Source organism: Peromyscus maniculatus, chromosome 4 (genome assembly GCF_049852395.1).
Source record: "Peromyscus maniculatus bairdii isolate BWxNUB_F1_BW_parent chromosome 4, HU_Pman_BW_mat_3.1, whole genome shotgun sequence".
NCBI classification, from domain to species: Eukaryota; Metazoa; Chordata; class Mammalia; order Rodentia; family Cricetidae; genus Peromyscus; species Peromyscus maniculatus.
Window position 1 is genome coordinate 42,839,693 of NC_134855.1, and position 25,361 is coordinate 42,865,053.

The following is a 25,361-nucleotide window of genomic DNA, read 5'->3' on the forward strand; positions in this document are numbered from 1 at the left end:
TTTCCCATTTCAATAACTGCTATCAAGTTAAACTGTACACTTGGTTTGATTTTTCGTATTTCTATTCAATTTTTTTTCTTTTTATCCTCAACGGGATGTACTTACTTCTATCTACATGACTGATCCATTAAATACTTGGCCTTATAAAGTTGGGAGCATCTAGCTATACACACTACATACTACACACAACACGCACACCACACCCACACCCACACACACATACACACCCACACCCACACACAAATCACTTAAGTGGGGAAAAAATCCACTTACCTCTGCTGATATCCATTGCATATAACTCTCTCAGTCCCAAGTCATTAAGAGATCTTGTCAAGTCCAGGGGCTCCTGTGCCTGATAATCCTTCAACAGCACTGTATGCAGTGGATCAAACTCACATTTACTGCATATAATGGGAACAAGATCTTGAAGCGGTGCATGGGGACTAACTCTCACTATGGTCTTCTGCGTTTTCTTAAAGTTGATCACTACTCTCACAGTTTTCTGAAATGTAAATTAAAGCCACAGTTACAACATAATTTATTAACTAAAACAAAATTTCCACAAAGGCATCTATAATGTTGTCTAGAATAAATGACCACCACAAGTCTCTGTTCTGTAACATGTGAATTAAATCATTACACCACAGGTTATTTATTAAAACAAACTCTGTGCAATGCTATCCAGTGTTATGTATTACTCAAGGCTTCATATTACTTCAGCAAATAGTTCTTTCCATTCTTTTCTTCTTCTGGTGTAAAATTTTCTTTATCATTAATACTATTTCCTAATTTTAAAACAAATTCTTAGAAAAGAAAAATTACAGTTTTTGTTTTGTTTTGATTTTTTTAATGGTCCTGGAGATTGAACTTAAGGGGTTGGGGAATAATCTTTTTGAACACTGTGAAGATGTGTCATTCTGATTGGTTCACTAAAAAGCTGAAGGGCCAATAGCTAGGCAGAGATTTCAGGCACACAGGATGCTGGGAAGAAGAAGGGGAAGTCACCAGCCGGGCAGAGAGGAAACAGTATGAACATACAGAGTAAAGATAATAAAGCAATGAGGCAGAAAGTAAATTAATAGAAATAGGTTAACTTAGGTTATAAGAGCTAGTTAGAAACAAGCCTAAGCTATTAGCCAAGCTTTCATAATTAATAAAAAGTCTCCATGTCGTTATTTGGGAGCAGCCTTGAGGGAAGAAAAGTCCTCCAATATTAAAGGTTTATTCATGGTAGACAGGTACTCGACTACTAAGCTATACCCCTGGTCCTTTTTCCATTTTCATATTGTTATAGAGTATCACTAAGTCCCAGATGGACATGAACTCAGTCTATAGCCAAGGTATGTCTTGAATTTGTGATCCTCCTATTAAAGCCTACTAAGTTTCTGGGATTATAGCCATGCACCAGGCCTAGCTCAATTTGTTTTTATAATATTAAATTAAAATCAAAATTCTTTTAAGGTTGTTTCTATATTATTTATTTATTTTTGTTTGTTTGTTTGTTTGTTTGTTTGTTTGTGTTGAGACAGGGTTTCTCTCTCTAACCTTGTCTGTCCTAGAACTTGCTCTGTAGACCATACTGGCCTTGAATTTAGAGATCTGCCTGCCTCTGCCTCCCAAGTGCTGGAATTAAAGGTGTGTGCCACTACTGCCCAGCTAAAATTCTTGAGAATAAAATATTAAGTAGATTTAAATCCAACAAGAACAAAGGCTCATATGTAGTATTACTAATATTTTTATATTGTGTCTTATTTTCAAATTATCAAATACACACAATAATAATTCTATGTTTTATGCTGTCCTTTATTTAAGGAATGCTTGTCTTGTAAAAGTAGCAGCATGAAAAAAAGTATTTAAAAAACTACTATCCTTCTAACAGGATCAATCAGATCAATCATACTAAGAGATTAGCATCATGCCAAGCACATGATCAGTTATCAGTAAGTGAATACTACTTATTATCGTTGATGTTTGTTGTTTATATTATTATTGCCCCAGTTAACTTTAACATAATAGTAAAGAATATCAAAATCATCCTTACTTAGATGTAATACTAATAATTCCAAAATTATCTACACACTTTCAAGTGTTTCCCCATTTTGATGTAACTGGATTAACCACATTAAAGATGGAACTCTTGCAATAGGTAGCTACAGTAAACGAAATCTACAGTTTTCAGATCCTCAATGATGTTCATTCACAAAACTAAAATCCTGTATGTAACTGAGGGGCTCCTGAGATTGACAATCTATTTGCTACATAAATAAAATTGCTCCAATATGGATCAATAGCATGTGCATACAGGAGGTAAATTCAGACCTAGACAGAAGACAGACCACTGTTTTATTAATATTTAACATTAAATCAATTATTATTTTCTATCAATGTTTTATCATGAAATCTGTCAACATTTTTAGTAAATGCTTATAAACAATATGAAGACAATGTAAGAATGTATGTATTCAAGTCAGTGCACAAAATTCTGTATATTTTACAAAGTAAAAAAAATGTTATGTTCGTAACTCAGAAGTATTTTTTTAAGTCATCAAAATTGACATCAGCTCACTGATAGAATGTCTGTCTAGCAAGTAAAATGTCCTGGATTTGGTCAAATACACAAATAAATAAATTAGCATTATTGTGATTCAAAGTTTCTGGTTAAAATTCACACATTAAAAAAACAAAACAAGATTTAAGGATCTGAATAGATGGCTTAGTGATTAATCGTGTGTGCTGTACAATCACAATCCATGTAACAAGCCAGGCAGGATTTCACACATGCCTACAGCCCCAGTATTGTGGGGGTCAGAGACAAGAGAATCAATCGTGCGTGTGGACAGAGTAGCTAAAAATTAATAGCTCCACATTCAGAGAAAGACCCTGCCTCAAAGGAACAAAGCAGATAGTTATAAAGAAGGACACCCAATGTCCTCTCCTGGCCTCTGTACATCCACCTGGAAATTTACTACACACACATGCATGCACACACACACACACACACACACACACACACACACACACACATATCAAAAAATAAAAATGAGCTACTATATAAGATAATAAACTGTGATCTAGGTGTATATTGTATTAATGACTTACAAAATACATAGAAGTCAAATATAAGATTACAAATATTCAGTGGTTTTTAAAATGTCATTTAAATATAAAATATTTCAAAGCATAACTTAAACTATAGCACATGGATTACTGTCAGATCTTGATTAGCCAATCCTGTCATTTTCAGAGCACTTGATATCTAAATTGTTCTCCAATTCTCGTTGACCCAAGAATGAATAACCAGCTGATTAACAAAGTAGTTTAGGAAAATATGATAACCATATTCCAAAAAGCCAGAAGAGAAATCTAATCTTTATTTCATCTATGATAAACCGTAACCATTGGCTAAAAAAATTTACTGAATATCTCAGCCATAAGAACATCAAAATCTGTGACAGAATCCTTACCTCTGGGATTATAGGTGCAGGCTTTTTCTTGTCCAGAGATTTTGGCTTTAAAATGACCTTCTCTACCTCCAGCATTCCTATTGGTGTGTTTGGCTTAAATTTGATGAGATTCTCTTCAGCAGACAGTAAATCAATTGTGTGACTTGATGGGTTTAAGTGATACTGTGCGCAGAGGTACACGAGCAAGTCCATCGTTGGCTTACTGTAAAACAGGAGGAACAATGTCTTTAGAGTCCAACTCAGCCGACTGTGCAACTTGACTGTTTTGAGAATTCTACTCTGGTCCTGTTTGTCTTCAAGACATAAAGCAAGGCTACTACGACGTAAGAGTTGCAGGAGCAACTTAAAAATCTCATGATTAGGAAGACAAAATCCTCATAGATTAAAGGCAGTGGTTAGAAGGCTTGAGATCTTAGAGGCTAGTATTGGTTCAACAATTCTCTACATATTTTTATTTGCCAAGTTTTTTACATATAAATTGTAGGAGTCCTTCCTTCCCCAAGAATAGTCACTTGGTTTTTAAGATAGTCTTCAATATTATAACTTGCAGCTTTTAGCTCATGAATTAGCTACATCCCAAAGCTCAAATGGAACAAAATACAATCTTCTGGGTTTTAAAGTATGTGTGTGTGCATGCGTGCATATGTGTATGGGTGTGTGTATTATCTAGTAGTGAACAAATATATGTGGATCCTCAAACTTACAAAGGGTTCTTGCATTACTCAAAGAATACTTATTATTTCCTAAGTTCTGCTGTCATTGTACAAACATTGTTACATGCCTGTTCTGAAAGCTCTAACACTCAAGTTGGCAAACCAGATCCATGTCAGCAATTATGCTTTGTAGTCCACTTACAATCTGCCAGAAGCCTAGGCTAGCCTCAACTCATTGTGTACCCACAGTCAGGCCTCAGCCTTGGGATTCTCCTGCCTCAGCTTCCCTAGTGCTAGGACTACAACTGTGTGACATTATGCCTACTTCCGATGTTCTGCTTGTTAAATTGAGATTTTTTAGGGTGCATCATGCTTGTTGGTGCTATAACTTGTTAATATACTGTCTCAGGCTGCTTTTTTGTTATAGTGGCAGATTGAGGTCGATGTGGCCTGTAGATTGTATGGCCTACAAAGCTTAATACTTTTATTATCTGGCCCTTGATATAAAAAGTTGATGGGCCCTTATGTAAAGCAGTAGAAGTGAATGTCTGAGTTCATATGAAATAATGGCCCAAAGGAGAACGCAGGACTGATCTCTGTGCGGGGGAAAAACTTCCTCCGGATTCTTGCACACTCAGCTTGGGATTCAGAGTACTTCTGAGCTTGGGGCTCCCCTTTCTTGGGTAGCGCCTGCTACATACAATTCAGTTTTCTTCTCCACTAACAGAACACTGTGGTCTTGTCTTTGGTAATTGTCAGCTCTTTAGAAACAGGAAATTACAAAATCTTTTGTATCACGTTTTCCTCAAATGCCTGGTGATCCTGAACCATTCACACTTAAGACAAAGGCATGCAGGCATGCGCACGGAAGTCCTGTTTCTTATTTCATGGGTGGAGGGAGAGCTTCGCGGACTTCGCTTAGGGAAATCTGAGAGCGGCCACCCCCTTTGTTTTAGGGAAAATGTAAATGCCAGCAAAAATGATTTTCCAGTTATTCAACTAGAACCCAGCTACTAGCTTTCAGGAAGCCTGACAGGGAAATGAGGCGAGGAAACTCACCATTGAGCTTTCCATGTCAAATTCAGTACACCTGCTCAATACAGTGCCTCACCCATGTCCAAACTGCAGCTCCAGGTCTGTGACCTCTTTGACTTAGTCTAGAGAAACAGTCTCCTAGAGGGGAGCTGAAGGGCCAGCTCTCACCATGTGGACCTTAGGTGACATACCACTACTTTCCCTAGATTTCCAAACCATCCCCTATATTTTGCTTGGTTTCATCCCCAGGACATTCCAATCTCTAAGCATTGAAGAGCTATACCTCTCTCCCCAACTGGCCAACCTGTGGACTGAACCCAGGGCCTTACGCTACACCCATCTCACAAGAGGTATAGCTTTAATGGCACCCTTTGCCCCCCCCCCCCCCCCCGTCCCATGTACAAGCAGCATTCCAGCGTACAATAAATGACTAAATCAGTAAATGACTGCACATTGCAGTGTGCAAAGCCTGGATTTAGAGAGATAATAAACAAAAAAAGAATACACAGACTCTTATTCCTAAGTGCTGGGGATGGGGAGGGTATGAGGGAATGTTTTTTAATTGGAAAGTGGCATTAGAATAGAGAATTGGAGAGAATCGGTGAGCTGGGGAAATTTCACATTTCAGCTCTACCTGGAATGCCAAGGCTTGTCCAAGGCCCTGGATGCAGAATATTAAAAAAAAAAAAAAAAAAAAAAAAAAAAAAAAAAAAAAAAAAGACAGTTATAATCTAACAATGTTTTTAAAGGCTTCTCTGGGAAAGACCTGAGATTTTATACAGTGAGAATTAAAAGGCTGTGAGAACAGTTAGAAGGCTATAGCAAAAACTTAACATGGGTCACTTAACATATACCTGTAAAGCTAGAATGTTGTCAGTCTGGAGGCCTGGACTAAATACTGAGGGAATAGAGGAGAAAACTGAGGGGAGAATACGACATTTGGGAAATTACATCAAATCACTAAGGGGACTGCAGATTCCTTGGGAATTTTGATAGGGGCTCTGGCCATTTTGACCCAGACCAAATCTAGGATCCATGCACACTTAGACGTGGTCACCTCTCTCAAAGGACCCCGGCTTAGCAATTTTCATTCCCAGGGACTGAATGGAGGCACAGAATGAAGGTAACGCTGATACATGAGGACCTCAGAGGACCAGCCAATGGCCATTTCCTCCTGGGCAATTCTGCTCCAAGAGCAATGTTACACACACACATACACACACACACACACACACACACACACACACACACACACACACACACACACACACAGAGCAAGCAAAATACCACCAAGATCCATGTGCAGTGACTGATTTACGGGTTAAACCTCTGCTAAAGGGTTCTGCACATGCTTCAGGAAAAGATATGTACTGAACACTTCAGCAAATTTGTGAGGCAGCCTTGTTTTATATAAAGCTGTGCCACCAACAGTAAAGAGGGCTAGAATCTTTTCCAAACATACCTTCAGATCAGTTTGAATGGTTAAAATACATAAGAGAACTCTCGGCATTTGACAATAAGACACCTCAGCCTTTCCCTCTACCACAAGGGTAGGAATCACAGTCTAGCTTGGTCATACAGGAGCCAAGACACTCTCGGGGAGGACTCAAACTCGGAAGCAGGACAGACTCACTAGTCACATACTGCTCCCATAGAAAATAAAGCCAGCACTTAGATCTAGAGGAGAATTCTCCGCCTGGGGGCCAAAGTACTTTTGCCAAAGACGATGGTTTTGGCTTAGGGATAATTGCCCTGCTCTGATGTGACTGACAGCAGTTAGGAAGCAAGTTTGGCCATGGGTTATAACAGAGAAAGTGCCATTTTCCTGTAGCCCAAGGCAGGAGCATCTGAGACCGAAAGAAAATTAGTAAAGCAGTTAAGGAGCACAGGTCCTGAATTACCACTGCCTCACTGATCTCCAGACCACTGTGAATTCTGATTTACCACAATACCCAGTTGCAATGTTACTATTATTAATGTTCCTATATTATTATTAATACTTACAGACATTTACATAATTATTTCCTGGAAGGCATATTTGAAAAATTTTAAGACAGCTAATGTAAAAAAATTTCTTTGAAAACTCTCTTTGACATGAAGAAAAATCTCTGTGAGATTTCCAAGTTTTTTTAATAAACAAATAATCACCTTTTGAACCTTTAGTTCATGTCTATTATTTTATTTGAGCTCTTGTCTACCATTAAAGCTATTTCCACACTATAAATGAAACAAAGGAAGTTTATAGGAAATCGTATTATACACAGCAGCTATAGCAATCACTTGGATTGGAATCTTCTCACTTTCCAATCCAGAGTTTCCAGCTACGTTTTAGCATCCTCGTGATTCCAGGCAGTGTCCACAGTGGTGAAATGGATGGTGTAGAACAGGCCATCTGCTTGGTGCTATAATTTTACCGTATAGATCAAAGACTTCATCAAATCCTTCCTAAATCCTCTGGGACCCTTTCTGTATCTGGGACACAGTAGTAGTAATCTTAACCTGGTTTTGATAACGGATGGTTAGAGTTTCTATTTCTGTGTTTTAAAGATCCAGCTGGAGATCAAAAGATACAGGTCACGACATAATAAAGGGCTCCAAGAACAGCAAGACGTGCAAGACGGGGCAGGTGGGGTTCCAAGCCTCCCCGTGTTTAAACAAGGCCATTTGCCAACAGGGTGCCTAGGTAACTTTTCATTCAATCGGGGAGAGCTGAGAGCAAAAGGGAGCTTGCTCCGAGTAACGGGGATAAAGGGTGCTACCAGGAACACCCCAGAAAATGCGAACACGTGACAATCAGTGAATAGACGCTTTTCCAGCAACAGAAGAATAAAGATTTTTCCTTACCTTTTCAATCTGCCCCAGTCTCTAACAATGTATCTTATGCAATTTCAACAAATCCTCAAAACTGCTTTGAGTTGAATTGTGTCTCTGCCTTCCGAATGCACACCAACAACTGAGTAAGATCTATGCTGTGTTCGCCCTTCCAGATCCAAACATATTCAGAGGATGAAAGAATGCTAACTATTGTGCATCCAAGATGGCGAACACAGCTCATCATGGTGTTAGGAATGGCTAACTGTGCCAGAGAGACTAGAAGACTAACACAACCAGCAAGGTCTGAAGACAGCTAACGTTGGAATAGGTCACTGCTAAACTGGGAAGTGATTTCATATCAAACACTAAAAACAGAGGAATACAAAGGCTTTTTTTTTCCTTTGTAAACCATCATTTTATGCTGTGGTTTATCTGATCATTTACCTTTAATGCCATTTCCAGAGTAAATTATAAATAATTGCCTTCAATTTAAAAAAGAAAAACCATGGCTAGGTAGTGGTGGCACACAATGTTAATCCCAACACTTGGGAGGCAGAGGCAGGTGGATCTCTGTTAGTTCGAGGCCAGCCTGGTCTACAGAGTGAGTTCCAGGACAGCCAGGACTGTTACACAGGGAAACTCTGTCTTGAAGGGAAAAAAAAGAAAGAAAGAAGTGGTGGAGGAGCTCGAGACTGACCCTGTGATTTAAGAAGAAACATCGCAACTTCAAGGTGCATTTAGCGTTAAAGAAACTGAGGCAGGAGGACTGGAAGTTCAAAGCCAACCTGGGCTAGAGATCAAGGTCTTGTCTCAACACTAAGAACACACATACACAAACTATCACACCCAAATAGAATAGAAACAATCTAACAACCAAAAAAGAATATACCCACTAAATATAACACACACACACACACACACACACACACACACCGGTTGTGGGATGGTTTGTCTTTGTTGAAACATCAGAGTGTATCCTGGAGAACATTTCTCATACTCAAAGTCCTGTAAGTACTACATTGATTCTTGGAGGAGATGTTACGCTTTTCTTCAAAGGTGAGGTGAAAAGGTCACAAAATAGTCGCTGTTTGTCCAAGTGTACACACTAAGTCTCCTAGAAGTAGGAATAGCAACTGGAGAAGGAGACCAAAGCGAGGAAGAAAAGCAGAGAAACCGGGAATTCATCAGAAACTAAATGGAGTAGTGCAGAGAGACTCCTCCAAACACAGCCCAGCTCTCAACATGGCGACGACAACAGTGGGAAATTTACAGAGGAGGACCAGGGTCAGTTGCTGCATGGAAAATAACTAAAAAGGAACAGAGAGGGGATGAAATTCTCACTGTGCTGGACACAAGCTAAAGTCACCAGAGAGGAGGGAATGTCAATTTAAAAAATGCCTATAAGCTCCGGCTGTAGGCAAGCCTGTGAGGCAGTTTTTTAACTAGTGATGGATGGGGGAGGGCCCATCCCATTGTGGGTGGGGCCAGCCCTGGGCTGGCAGTCCTGGGGTCTATAAGAAAGGAGGCTGAACAAGCCATGAGGAGCAAGCCAGTAAACAGCACTCCTCCATGGCCTCTGCTCTTGACTCCAGGCTCCTGCCCTGCTTGAGTTCCTTTCCTGACTTCCTTCAGGGATGGACAGTGATTGGGACGTGTAAGCCAAACCCACCCTTAACTCTTCAAGTTGTTTCTGGTCACGGTGTTCCATCACAGCAAGAGGAACCCTACCCCAGGCACTGAGCAAACCAGCCTGGAAGAACTCTTGTGGTTTTTTTTTGTTGTTGTTGTTGTTGTTTCACTTGTTCTTTTGAGATAGGGTCTTACTTAAAAGTTGCTACTTAGTTCAAGATGACTTTGAACTTCTCATCCTCCTGTCTCTGGTTCCCAGGTGCTGACTATACACCTGGTTTCATTTAACAGTTTTCAAATTAAAAAACAAAACATAAAAATGTGAACTTCTGAATTCTGGAATCCATACTTGGTTTTAACATAAACTGATTCACAATGGTGTAGCCTGCCCTTTTTATCAGTCTATTTCCTTCCAATAGGTGGCACTCTACTCCATGTAAATGGTCTCAGTTGGCTGCTGACCTGCCCTGTACCAGTTAGAACTGCTCTCAGGGATCCTGGACAAAGTATCAATAGGCCACATGTTTTATGTAAAATCTCTCTGGTCCTTTAACACAAAAACCCCAGAGAGGTCAGCTGATGTTTTTGAGGTCACACAGTAAGCCATGATGCTAAGTCTAATTTCTAGCAGGGTTTTCTACTTTGAAGTTCGGTGCAGCCTCTTTTTTTTCACAAGATTTTGTAAGATTTTTTCCCCTTTTTGCAGTTACAAAGATATGACACCGCAAGTCTTCCCATTAGCTAACACTTTTAATAAATAGAATATGCTTTACTATTTGGACATCTTTTGTGCTTATTAACACCTTTTAAAATAATGGCTCATCAGGACCTGGAACTGTTAAGACAGCTTTAATCATACTCTTAGTATCCCTCATATCACACTCCTATGGTGCTCCAAATTACACTGGGAAAAGCCCCATACTGCACTCTAAAATATCTAGAAAAGTAGCTCAAAAAATATCACAGAATCATACAAAGATAACTCAAAACCACACAGTGCCTTTCTACCATCGACATTTCAAATAATCACGAGTCCTCTAACTGAAAGGCTTGTAAAAGTGACCACACACCAATAGCTCTTGGGTGGTAAGACTATTAGAAGTGAGCCACTGCATTAAAACCTGATAGCAAATAAATTCCAACTTGCAAAACTTGAACCTTAAACAAAATTTTTAAAAAATTAGAGACCGTTCCTTTTAGGGCATTCCTACCATGATCTCTACTTGGAGAAAGTGGCTCAGTAGTTAAGACTGTTCTTCCAGGGGACCCAAGTTTGGTTCCCCAGATCCAGAGGATCTGGCATTTCCTTCTGGCCTCCACATGCACCTGTGCTCACATGCACATGCAGGAGCTCGTGTACATGTACACGTACACACACACACACACACACACACACACACACACACACACACACACACGGGGGGGTTAAAGGCAAAAAGCATCTTTGCTTTTTCTTTTTTTAAGATAAATATATAGAAAGCATGGGATGAAACAATATACTCTTACTGCATGAAGAATCAAGAGGGTGGAAGTGTGATGAGGCAGCTGATTCTGGGATATCAGGAAGTTTCTGTATAGTGTCATTTGAGCCCACATAAGCTAACTGGAGAAACTGACAGCTGGCAAGTCCAACAGAGGGTTGGGGGTGGTGTTTATAAAGGTACTGAGGTTTAAAAAAAAAAAAAATCTGTCGAAGAACAAAGAGTCATGTGGTAAAGCTTAAGATATATAAAAGAGGGTAGGGAAGGAAAAGCTTACTTAATTTCAGGGGAGAAATCAACATATTCCAATCTCCGCACTTGGTAGTCTGGACTTCCTTGATTTAGTATTGAATTGCCATTGCTGCACAGACTGAGAGGTCCTTCAGTCCCAGAAGTCTGTGTGCGGAGCAGTAAAGGGAGACAGGCTAGGTGAAGGGAATCAGCCCCCTATAGAAGAGACCTTGAGGGTACAGCTCAGTGATACAGGACTTACCTGATGCTGGTGTCTCCCCATCATCTCCCCACCACTAAAAATAGAGCCAATCTGTGCCAAGCAGTGATAGTATTTCATGTAATCCTAGCAATATGTGAGGTGTTATTTAATCCTAACAATTCAGGCACAAGACATTTTCATAGATAAGCAAATGCCGCCAATCAGCAATGGCTGTGCTCGGACACACACAAAGGTTGATGGATGGAAAATTACTCAGGTTTTAGGAATGGAGAAGCCAAAGAGCTGGAAGGCAAAAGGTGTGAAAAGTTCTACGGTCCCGGTAAGAACACACGTCGCAAAAATGATTCAGAACCTTTAAGTCATATATGAAAAAAACTCAGATCCAAGGAAAATGAAGAAGACAGAGCATCATAAAATCAGTCATAAATTAGACTAAGAAGGAAAGGGGGAACAAATTGAAGTCAAGAAAAAGAAAGTAGAAAACCTAGACATTTAAAAGACTGCTCAAGGAGGCCTACCATCTCAGCAATGGGACAGTTTAAATACAATGAGATCCCACAGCAGTTCTCAGGACAGAGGACTCAGGATGTAGCTTCCCAGAGTGACTGTACCAAATACAAGGTCAGTGGGCAAGACCATGGTTCAAAACCAAGTCTAAGGAGCTGGCATAATAAGAGCAGATCCCAAACAGAAAAGACCACAATCCAGTGTGATTACTGGAATGTGTCAGAAGAAAGGCATGCCGGTGATGAAGAGTGCCGGTGATGAAACCAGCCTTACCCGTATGCCTTAGAGAAAAGCAGGAAAACTGAACTGCTGTTGCCGATGGGCTCTACTGCCTCAGCTACTTCAATACCCAACGCTGTTTTATGGCATCAATGCTATGACGTCAGAGTACTGATTTGATCGTCATTGCAACTTCCTTCCCAGAAGAGTGCAGGATAGGTAAAAGCCCACCAAGGAGAGTCACAAGGATAGCCACTTCATAAATAGGGTTCAATGAAGAAACAAGAAGCCCTAGAACTACCTTCACTACAAAAACAAATAAGACTAAGACTTGAGACTATAAGACATAATTAAGAATTATTTCCTAAGGCTGAATTTATTTTCATCCATTTTTTATAACGTTATAGTGTGACATAAGATTTTGATTAATCTAAAGTTGTGGTTATTCTGAATGAGAGTGTTACAGAAACCCATCTTATTAGAATGTGATGACCAACACAATGCTTACTTCTTTGGACACACACACACACACACACACACACACACACACACACACACACACACTCATGTATGCTGAATATCAATGCTTCTGATTCTAACACATGTAAAAAGTGAGTGAGATCAAGGATATAGCTCATGTAACTTTCCACTTCCGGACGAAATGGAAAATTACAAGTGGCTTTGTTCCATCTTCCCATCTTTTTTGTAAGTATTCAAAATCATCAGCCTCCTAAATCGGATCTTTGTTCCTTGCTAGTTTAAGTTTGATTTTCTATTTCTACTTGATGCATGCACGTTTATGGAATTAAATCAGTGAACTGAAGAAAAAAAAATCCCTAATGTTGCATATGGAGCTATTTGTTTGGGTAAGTAAGAAAATGCTACATTTTAAGCCAAGTAACTCTTACATCAGAGCAGCAGCCTGAGGGGAAACAAGAAGGGAAGGAGAGAGGGAAGGGCAGCCTGGGCTGCAGGCTCTGGCTTTGGAGCCTTGACTTGCAAACAGAGTATTAGGACAGGGTTACTTCTAACATCCATCAATAAAGAGATGCGTAAAAATTCCAAATCTTCATCACTGAACTGAGCTGGTAGAATACATAGTGTAGTGGGTAGCCATTCCAGCCCTGATCTGGAAGTTCCAACTCCCCACTGAGGCGTCAGTAACTGTCACACCTACAAGGCAGGGCCAAGAGAGTACAATGAAGACCTGAGATCCTCGGGCTCTCTTGGTTCCTGAACCCGGGATGCTTGATTTAGACGGAGCAGGGTTCTCCAGAGAACACCGCCGGACTGTGCCATGTCCTTCCCAGACTCTGTACACTATCCATTCACTTGTAAGTTACCCTACAAAATAAACCTCCCTTTTAACTACGTGGAGTGGCCTTAATAATTTCACCAATAACATAGCCTTGATATTAAAACTCCGTGAGAGATTTACTATGTTAGCACTTGCTTTACTGTCTTTTTTTTTTTTTTTTTTTGGTTTTTCAAGACAGGGTTTCTCTGGGTAGCTTTGCGCCTTTCCTGGGACTCACTTGGTAGCCCAGGCTGGCCTCGAACTCACAGAGATCCGCCTGCCTCTGCCTCCCGAGTGCTGGGATTAAAGGCGTGCGCCACCACCGCCCGGCAGCACTTGCTTTAAAGACATAGGTAACAATTGAATGACAACAGATGTATTTTGTCAGAGAACAAAAAAGAAGATCTATGTCACAGGAGCTTCAATGGTGGCAGAATAAAGTAGGGGCCTGGTATTTTAGCCGCTGCAGCTTACCTGCCATGAACAGTAGTAGATTTGAGAATATCTCCAGGCAGGACCACTGTGAGTTCAATGTCTTTATCGATCATATTTTCATCTTGCTCCACGATGACAGCAGCCGATTCTATAGGCTCCCCCGCAGAAGGGACACCCATGCCCTTTGTCTCAGCAGGAGGAAGTGGTGCCTTCGCTTTTGATTTCCTCCTAGAATAAAAAGAAAACCGAGAAAATAAAATACCTTTTTTTTATTTTTGGTTTCTCGAGATAGGGCTTCTCTGTGTAGCTTTGCGCCTTTCCTGGAACTCACTTGGTAGCCCAGGCTGGCCTCGAAATCACAGAGATCTGACTGGCTCTCCTTCCCGGGTGCTGGGATTAAAGGCATGCACCACCACCGCCCAGCAAGAAAATAAAATATCTTAAAAGAAGCTTTCTAGTATTACCTAATTTTATAAAAACCCCAAACCTAAGTTTAGGTTATTCTCACATCCAGGAAAATTGTAATTCGTTAATTAAAAGGCATGAAATATGAATAGCCAATGAACACATGAAAAATGTTCATCACTAGCCATCTGGTAACCAATCTAAAATGACACTGAGATCCCATCTCATCCTACTCAGAATGGACATTAAGAAAAAAAATAACAATAAATGATGCTAAGAATCACAGAAAAAGGAGCCCTTACAAACACTAAGTAGGACTGTAAACTAGTCAAACCACTTTGGAAATCTGTATGAGGGTTCTGGGGAAAAAACAAAACAGATGGACTGTCCGACCCAGCATGCCATTCCCAGGTATTCACTCAAAGGACTTTTAGACAACATATCATAGAGATCCTTCCTCAAGGACAGTCACTGCACCACTATTCACAAGGGCCACACTGTGCAACCACCTTAGGTGTCCATCAATAGGAATGCATAAAGAAAGCAGGTATATATACACACAACAGCATTTTATTCAGCAATAGACTGGAATTGTGTCACTTTCAATAAAACTGATATGCAACTGAAGATTTTAATAGTAAGTGAATTCTGACTCAGAGAGACAAATAATGCATACTTTCACCCATTTGTAGACCCTAGCTTTTATATAGATATACAAAATCATTTCTGTGTGTATGACCTAAAAGTAGAAACAACCGTCTATGTGAATGAAGTTGACTACTAGGAGATTGGGAAAGAGAGTAGAGAAAGGATATGGGGGCCAAGAGAGAATGGCATTGTATGTATGTATGCACAAAAATGTCCTTATGAAACCCAGAGCTATTTATGTATAATGAATAGACACATTTTTAAAAAGACACAATAAAATCTATATCGGCCTTCATCTGCTTTGGTCAATGTTCATTTCTATCAAATCAAGTATACAGTTTCTCTTCTTTGATGTGGTAACATTAACAGTGTCTCAGGATGGACGACTGCACTAGACACTTCACAATGACTCCCGACCGAGTCTGCTGTTCTTTTCACACTGTGTGCTCCACTTCTCTACCCAGATAAACCTTATCCATCCATTATAGTCTAGCTTAGTTTATCCTCCCTTCCCAAGAGCGTACTTCTTTCTTTGAACTGATGCAGCATATGCAACTGAATCTCTAAACCTAGCGGTTTTTTCCCATTTTTCCCTGATTACCGGATCATCCCTGATTTTATAAGACCATGAAAGAAGAAAGAAGGCTCTAAGTGGCTCTATTTTCTAGTGCTTCCTCCTGGCATGGAACAATGAACTGTCTCACTGTAAGACACTCATCTGGGCATGGCTATTACCCAGTGGGCATTTTCAGGCAAGTTTAACTGAGGCAGCAAAGATCCACCCTGAATGTAGGCCCCATCTACCAGAAGGCTAGGGTTCAGCCTGCATAGAAAGGAGAAAGGGAGGGAACACTGGCCCTCAGCACTGCCCTAGAATCCTAATAGCACAACGTCCTCGTCATGGTAGAATATACTGACAGACGGAGAGCCAAAAAACACTCTGCCTTGCTTCTGTCAGACACTTTGTGGCAATGGTAAAAACCACAAAGTAACTTACCTAACCTTGTGGTTCACACTTTGTAGCCTATGGAAGGCTTAGGAGCTGCAGCCTAGAGAAGCCCAAAAATGCTATGAGCAGCACTGAATGGGCCATTCAGAACTTCTGAAGACCAGAATGCCTGCAGAAATACAGGCAGGAAAGGGCAGGCTCTGGAGAGGTTTCTGAGATGAACAGGACTCTATCAGGAACTGGGTTAGAGGCCACTCCTGTCGTGTTCTCCAAAGAGTCTGGCTGCATTCTAACACTTGAGGCGGAAAGCAATGGACTTCATTATTCAGCAGAGCAAATTTCAAGGCAGCAAAACATTCAGACTGTGGTCTAGTATTTCCTCAATCTATCCATTGAGGTTTATATGAGACTTGCAGCAGAAATGAACTAGCAAGGAAAGGAACTGGAGTATGGTGAAAGATGCAGACAAGATTGAAGGAGATAAAATAGCACTAAGATGAATTAGTGTCATTAAAGAGAAATGTTGTGTTCTTTACTAGAACAGATGTCCAGAGGGCAAGAATCCACCTATAGAAGGCACCAACTTTTAGAAATGCAAATTCATTTGAAGAGAGAGATCCAGAATTGAAATACCACGGACAGCCTCCCCTACTGAAGGGACTCCCTGCTTATAAACAATTCCGTAGGAAAAGTTATTTCCCTAGTTTTGCCTGTCACCGAATACAAAAGCCAAAAGAGCTCTAGAAGAGGAGTCCAGACTGTATCTTGCATTGGCAGCAGAACTGGGGACCATCAGCCAGAAGGTGCTGGTTTTAGAGGCACGTAAAATGCAAAAATTATGGGATCACAGTGGCTTACACCATGGTTACAGGAGGCCCCTGAGACCAGGCAAAGGTAGGTTCCCTGCTTTGAAGATTCCCTGCTTTGAAATACTGTTGCATGCCACTGTGAAGATGATGCCTAAGCCGCAGTCAAGAACCCCATTATGTTGGGAACGTCAGAACCATTGAATGCCCACTAAGGAATGTAGCATGAATCTTAAAAGTTCTTATTAATAAAATCAAACCCGGGGCCAGTTATTGGGGTGAAATGCTGGAAGATCAGAGAGACAGAACGACCCACAGCTAACCTCACCTGGCCAACTTCTCAGCTGGTCTTGTTTCCTCAGACTGGAAGCCTCTGTGTCCTCATATTCGAATGGGTCTCAGTTGAATTGCTGCTCAAAAGCCTGAAGCTTAACCAGCTAAAAGCTTAACCAGCCAAATGCTTCTAGTTTCTGGTCCTCACGCCTTATATACCTTTCTGCTTTCTACCACCACTCCCTGGGATTAAAGGCTTGCTTTCTAAGATTAAAGGCGTGATGAGTCACCATGCTTGGCTGTATCCTTGAACACATGGATTTCTGTCTCTGGAATGCTAGGATTAAAGGCGTGTGCTACCACTGCTTATCCTCTATGTTTAATATTGTGGCTGTTCTGTCTCTGACCCCAGATAAGTTTATTAGCATGCACAATATTTGGGGGAATACAATACCACAAAGGAAGGCTGCAGGCATGGTGGGCAGCCAGTCTAAGTGAGAAGCTATGGATGCTGTAGATGGCAGAACTGAAGGACCTGGTCCGGCCAAGTCAGCATCAGCTCCAAGGATACCATCACAAGCCCCATACTTGGACATGAAGCTGGGGATTGGATGTTTTACCTGCTTAGTTTCCTAGTGATTTTGTACAACTTTCCTTTCTTTACCTCTATTCCTCCTGTTTGGAATGTGTGTATTTACACTATCCTGTTGTATATTGGAAGAAGTGATAATGTAGCTTTAAAAAGGTTTTCGTTTATAAGGTATCACAATTAAGAAATTACCTTGAGTCTCATAAGACACGTTGGACTTTTGGACAATGCTAGAACTATTAATATTTTGGGATTCTTACAGATGAACTAAATGTCTTTGTCTTATGAGATGGCCATGAGCCTTTGAAGACCATGAGTGTGGGGCTATGGCTTAAAAACTATGATTGTCAAATTGACAAGGGATAGACGTTAATATTCACAACTAACATGGATAGATTTAAAATCACCTAGGAGGAATCACTTCTTGGTGTTTGGGCTAAAACTAAGATCAAGTGTAGCATTACCTAAGAGACAGACCTGTGGGTAGGCCTGTGAAAGTGCTTCCTTCCAGAAAGGTTTACCTGAGGGAGGAAGACCCATCCTTCTATGGGGGTGCCATCCCAAGGGCTGGGAGCATAAACCAAAGAAAAGAAGTAAAGCAAGAAGAGCTGGAGCCTGCAAGATCACCTCCTTCTCCTGACTGCCCAAGATGCCACAGCCATGATGGACTAGACTTTCTTACGTTGCTTTTGCTAGGGATTTTGTCACAAGAAGAAGAGTGACAAATAGTTACTTCATAAATTACAAATTGGGGGGCTGGAGAGATGGCTCAGCGGTTAAGAGCACCGACTGCTCTTCCAGAGGTCCTGAGTTCAATTCCCAGCACCCACATGGTGGCTCACAACTATCTGTAATGAGATCTGGCGCCCTCTTCTGTGTACATAATAAATAAATAAATCTTTAAAAAAAAAAAAAAGAAAAAGAAAAATATTTTTAAAAAAATTACAAATTGGCTCCAATTAAATTTCACAAGTAATTATACTAATGAATACTTTCAGTGTCAAGAGGACAATGAGACCACTTGGAAAAAGAAACAGTAGACATCTGGAAAACAATTCCTACAGAAACAAAAGGTGTGGTGGTCTTTGAAAAAAATGAAATGTGAAAAAAAGAACTGTAACTAATGACATATTTTTTTAATATTTAAATAAAATTAACTTTAAAAGTTTGAAATGGCTCCAAGATGAAGGGCACTGGCTGCTCTTCCAAAGGACCTGAGACTGATTTCCAGCATGCACATGGCAGCTAGCAACCATCTGTAACTCTGGTTCCAGGAGATGTGACACACTTCTCTGGTCTCTGTGCATGCAGCAGGAATGCACAAGGTGCATGTGCAGCAAAACATTTTACATATAAAATAATTTTTAAAAAACTAATTGCTTTGGAAGAAAAAATACTATTCATTTCTCTTTAGGAGAAATATAAATTTTAATTCCACATTTCCTGAGAAAATATAAGAACCACACGAGATAAATATACCATTCTCCAACTCAGTGTTTTCAAATTTTATAACTTATTAATCCAAGCATCTTTAAGCACTACAGTAAAAAGACAGAAGTAGTTCTTTGTACACTAAGTTATTTAAAGAACTAGCCTTTAACTTTTAGCCATATAATCAGATTTATGTTATATTTAGGGAAGGCTTCTTTTCTAATTTGCAACAAAATTAAATTTTAAAATGGTTACAATATATTTTTATTCTATAAAGAAAAACACTACCCTGTTCTATATATTAATATGTAGAAACTGACTACTCATATATAATGAACATTATTTTTATAACAGACAATTTCAGTACCCAATTCAAATAAGCACAAGAGAACTAAAGATGAATGATTCAAATATGACTTTCTAAGGGCATGGCCCACAGGGCTGATGAACATACAAAATTACCATAAAGTCTGATGAAGGGTCAAAGCTACCTGCACAGAGTTCTGCCCACAGTCACCACAAGACAATCTAACTTTCCTGGGAAGCAAAAGGTTGTTAAGTATAAGAAATATGAATGCACCAAATATGGGTGAAGAAATCTAAATATATGAGAAATAACTAGAAATTATATTTCTGGCAGAGAAAACAAATAGAGCCACAAAGGAAAATAGTACTTCTTAGAATTGAACACTGTGATAAAAATTTTACAAAGAGAAAGGAGATCAGCGGCACAGCTGAAAAATGTAAGAGGATTCAATCAAATGGCTTAGTGCAAAGATATGCTTAGGTCAATAACCTACTTACACATAAGCAAAAACTGATCAGAAATCATAGTGATCAAAAATTCTGCTGGGGATGTCTTTCTGTGTGCTGTGAATGTGTATTGCTCTGATTTTGTTGATAAATATTATACTGATTGGCCAGTAGCCAGGCAGGAAGTATAGCATAGGTGGTATAAGCAGAAAGGAGAATTCTGAGAACAGGAAGGCTGAGTCAGGAGTCGCCAGCCAGTCATAGAGGAAGCAAGATGTGAACGCAGAACTGAGAAAAGGTACCAAGCCATGTGGCTAAACATAAATAAGAATTATGGGTTAGTTTAAATGTAAGAGCTAGTCAGTGGTAGGCTTGAGCAGTTTTAATTAATGTGAGCCTCTGTGTGTTTACTTGGGTCCAAGAAGCTGCAGGACTGGCGGGTGAAAGAGATTTGTCCTGACCATGGGCCAGGTGGGACACAGGAAAACTTCAGCTACAAAACTCCTTTTGTAATAGTAGAAAAATGGCCGGGCAGTGGTGGCACATGCCTTTAATCCCAGCACTCGGGAGGCAGAGGCAGGCAGATCTCTGTGAGTTCGAGGCCAGCCTGGTCTACAAAGTGAGTTCCCGGAAAAGCGCAAAGCTACAAAGAGAAACCCTGTCTCGAAAAAAAAAAAAAAAATAGTAGAAAAATGAATTAGAAAAGACTCCAAGTTTTCCCACTTCTGTGAATTACATGTCTTGAAGTTCTCTGGAACTCAAAATCTCCTTTCTTAACAATCTAATCCCCAAAGCCTCTGTCAGCACTACATTACAAACAGATCAAAGCTCACCCCAACCAACCCCATGTGTTGCTTTCCTGGTGTTTGTTGGTACTGCCCTCTTCACTTCCGTGTCTTTTTCTATCTACAACCCTTCAGGACCTAGAAGTAAAACTTCCTGAACAGGCTCTCCCCTGGTTACTGGCCCCACCAATACATACATTCTCACAGTTCTGACACTGTGTGAGAATGCTGTCTTGCATCCTAAGGTAGTTGGAGTCTGTGATGAAACCCCATCTGTAGTTACTGCCGTAAGTCAATTAGAGACCAATCCACAGGCTAATGGAAAGTGCTGTCTATGTAGAACTGCTACAAAGAATATCCTCAAGTCCCCTTTTATTGTCGCAAAGAACAAAGCATTTGTCTCATTTTTTGAACTAAACATGGAAGTACCTGGGAGACTAAGGCTTGATAATCCAAAAAGGAAAGTGTAAAGACACACAACCCAAAGGCCACCAAGTAGATGGTGAAGTAGAAGACCAGAGCAAGGACCACAGCTGGAAATGGGTGAGTGGCATGGGGAGGTGGCTCAAAGCGAGCTTCCGAGAGCAGAGAAAGTGACTCAGTCCCCGAAGGCAAAGTAGGACTTCCTGGGTAGAGCATGTCCTGCCAGTTAGTGTTGGCTGCAAATGTGAGCCATTCACAAAGTGAGGGCGTGTCTCTCCAGTTCACTTACTCCATCTGCCAGAGTCTAATCTAGTGAGCAGAATACCAGGAGAAGACCTGGGTTTGGCCTGAATCTTAAATAGCTTCAACACTTTAACTTACACGACCTTTCATTTTTCAGCAGAAGATTTCAAACACTTTTTGTTTAACCTACTGACTCCTCCTGGTATCAATGTTTTGATGGCATGATATGAATCAGCAAGACAAGTGGACATTACTCAAGCCAAGTAAACAGAGTCAAACATAAATTATAGGTTATCTAAATGCAGAAAATTCTAGTAATAGAGAGGGAGAAGAGGAAGATAGGGAGGGAAAGGGGAGAGAGAAGACAGAAGGACATAAGTACTTAATAACTACTGCCTACGAATATGAGTCTTTACTACCATTTATCTTGTGTGGCACACATATGCAAGCATGTGTGCATGTGTGAGTGTAGATGCAGGTGCATACAGACACCCAAAGTTGATGGCAGGAATATTCCTCCATCACTCTCCCACATTATTATTGAGGCAGTACCTCTCAATCAAATGCAGAGTTCACAGCCACAGCTCATCTTTATAGCCAACTTGTTCTCAGGATCCCTGCCTCTCTGCTTTCTGGAGTTTGGATTTACAGGCAAGCCACCACGCCTGCTCAGCATTTCATTTATGATTCTGGGGACCTGAACCCCAACCTTTAAGTGTAACCAGCAGGTACTTTAATTGCTGAGCATCTCCCCAGACCCTAGTTTCCAGCAGTGTATTGAAATCATAGTTTCATAGCTGAAGAGATGGTATGGCAGTTAAGAGCATAGGTTGCTCTTGCAGAGAACCTGAGTTGGGTTCCCATCCATGTCTGGCATCTCACAACCACATTAACTCCAGCTCCAGGGCATCAGGCCATCTCTTCTTCCTTGCTCTATGGGCACCTGAACTCATGTAAACACACATATACATAATTCAAAAATAACAAACATAAATCTTAAAGTGATAGTTATTGTCACTGAAACCCCACATCCTATTGGCTGACCAATTTTGATGCTCAGGATCACTGAGCAATTAGAAAAGTGCTCCATCATTGAGTTGATTCCCAGCTGTACCCCCACACCTTTTAAGAAGAATACTGAAGAATTTTCACAGCAGCTCTTCCTTACCAGTGCCATAGAGTGTGGTTGGTTACCTGTGCCCATTCAAAGAGGCTGCTACCCTTGGCAAATCTCAGTGTTAAGAGGTACAAAAGAGAAGAAATATGAAAACATATCTGAGACACAAAAAAAAAATCCCCAGATTAGATGAAAAGTTAATCCTTAAAATTAGCATGCCACAGTCAATCACTGTGGAATTATTGATTTTTAATTTGAAAAAAAATTAATTACATTTATTTACTTAGAACGAGGTGGGGAGACACAAACATGCCTGCCACAGAGGCCAACTTGCAGGAGTCAGTGTTGCCCTTCCAATATGTGAGCCCTGTGGATTGAACTCCCGATCAGCAAGGCAGCAAGGGCTGGCACCAGCTGAGTCTTTGTGCTGGCCCCAATTATTGTATTACTTAATGATCTTCATGAAGACAGCTATCATTTCAAATACCCAGTGCATTACTTTTCTGCAGCAAAACACCTAGCAGAATCAACTTCAGGAAAGGCGGGAGTTTGTTCCGGCTCGAAGTCTGGGGGTCCATCCTGGTGCAGGCACAGTAGGGCACTAACTGTGGCAGCAAAGGGGCAGGTCACATTGTGTCTGCCCACAGTCACCGAGACAAGGTCAGAGATGAACACCGGTGTTCGGCTTACTTTCTCCTTTTCTCTTACTAATTTGTCTGGGTCCTCAGCCTCTGGGACAGTGCCTGTCCACAATCAGGGTGGATCCTCCCTCCTTAGTCAAACACCATCACAGACACACCCAGAAGTACCTTTCTTAGGCAATTCTAAATCCAGTCTAACTAATCATCACACCCGATGATACATTTTTAAAATACCAAAACCTCAGTTGACTCAGATGTCCACTGGCATCCTACAACTAACACTGGTCTTTTCATCTGATCTAGAGCCCTTCAAATTTTGTGTCCAGGATGATCCTAAATCTATTAAGGTCAGAATTGAGACCCATAAAAGATGAAGAAGAAACTGAAATGTAGCAAAATAACAGAATTAAAATCAAATGTCTCTTCGGCATTTCAAAGAAAAGGTGAAAATATCATCTGAGCTTCGGCTGTTCATTGGGAAGTTTCTCAGCTCAATGGGATATCACCTGTGCTTTATTATGCTGCAGCATAATAAATTATAATGTTCTCACAGATTTAGCTGCACCATTAAAGACAAAGGCATGGAAATAAGACCCAAGACAACAGCCTTTGAAACAGTGCAGTCCACCACCAGAAACCAAGCGTAATAATGCTTCCACCCTCCCAACACAAAGTGCTATCAACTATCATGTGTCTCCCAGTGTAGGTAGTGAGCCCCTCATTCCACAGAACTGGCAGTGCTTCTGGAGCCCCTAACCTATGCCTCTTCATAATATAATAAGGACTGGTCTCTCCATCTAGGTGTCCTGAGGGAAGAGCAGATTTAATTAAATAAAACTTGTCCCATGGTAGATAGAATGTTGCACTCTGGGGAGAATCATGAATAGTAGAGAGCAAGACTAACTTGACATCAGAATGACTGTCCATGTGGCTTTGACAAGCCAGAAGGAAAGGCCACAGAGGGAGACCTTCCACACTGACTCAGCTGACATTTCTCTTGTCAAGGGCACTCACTGCGTTCCCGGGTTTAAGCCAATCACTCCAAGCACCGTCTCCTGGCTGTTCAATCTCTCTACCAGGGATTCTCCATGGGCTTTTTGGTGAAAGCACAATCCACCATTTTCTTTCTTCCTGTCCCTCCTGTCTCCACTACCGTACTCTGGGCTGCTGTATTCTCAATATCAGAGACCCCAGTGTCCACTCTCTGTACTTGCCTAGTCTCTGTTCACATCTGCACTCCCCAATGACTTCATCCACCCCCATAGTTTTAAATGTTATCTACATGTGCATGGCTCACAAATTCACATCTGCAATTCTCACCTGTCTATTGAGCTCTTATTGTAATTTCATAATCGTATTGAAATTTCATAATCATCCCACTTGGATGTACCATGTGTACCTCCAACTTTCCATAACTCAAGCATTTATTTTCGTCCCCATCTCCATTTTTATACAAACCTCTCCATACCTCTGTGAATGAATCCAATTAACCCTTCAGTTAACACAAGCAAAAACTCCTAAGCCCATTTTGATTCCTCTTAGCCTCTTATACCTACTTGCAATCCATCACAAAATCCCGCAGGCTTTTTATCTAAATCCCATCTTGAACCTGTGTTCCTTGCTCCAGATCCTCTGTTACCATCTGGATAATTCAGTCATCATCTCAAGTGCTGATACATCTCCTGCTGTCTCTCCTTTCCCTTGAAATCCATTCTGCTCACAGCACTCAGAATCATTCCCTAACATGTCAACCAGCCTGTTTCAGATCTCTGGTCCTCCAGTGTCTTTCCTTGCACTGACAATGTATCCTGAGTCCTTTCATTGGCTTTAACATCCCCTCGGAATGTATTCGTTTGGTTTCAGATCATGAGCGAGGGCACCTGAGACCTTACAAAGGCAGATTCCTTTTCCAGAGCTGTTACCAGCAGAGTCAGGGGTAGGGCAACCCACACCTCACAGCCTTCCAAGTGTGTGCTCAACATCTGGGCTAGCCCCAGGAAACCTGAGCTTTCCTATTAGGTCTAGTGTCTGTTCCATATATAATGCACACAGGTGTCATTCCCTTTCTGAAGCAGACCCAGTCCCTCCGCATCTGAGGACCCTGCAGAGCTCACCCCCAAACACTCCAGGCACTGTACTGTAAATCGCCTATTCCTTGGGCTCATTCTGACTTTAGATAAAACATTTTCTCCTGAAAATGGGATGGGGGTGGTGATAATGAGATGTGTATGAATGATCAAAATACCAAATATACATGTAAAAAAGTCACAGTGAACACCTTATTATATATAATCAGTATATTTAAAAAAA

General features: G+C 40.8%; 1 protein-coding gene across 7 annotated transcripts in view; it reads right to left on the reverse strand.

Annotated features, from left to right (window-relative positions):
- Nucleotides 1-25,361, reverse strand: part of Cobll1 (cordon-bleu WH2 repeat protein like 1) — a 156,576-nt gene that overhangs the window by 43,748 nt on the left and 87,467 nt on the right. For all 7 annotated transcript variants that reach the window (XM_076569576.1, XM_076569571.1, XM_076569574.1 and 4 more), the window contains exons 3-5: nt 14,028-14,216; nt 3,465-3,666; nt 274-502 (exon numbers count right to left, since the gene is read on the reverse strand). In XM_076569576.1, the coding sequence (XP_076425691.1) occupies nt 274-502; nt 3,465-3,666; nt 14,028-14,216 (620 nt within the window). The remainder of the gene's footprint in view (nt 1-273; nt 503-3,464; nt 3,667-14,027; nt 14,217-25,361) is intronic.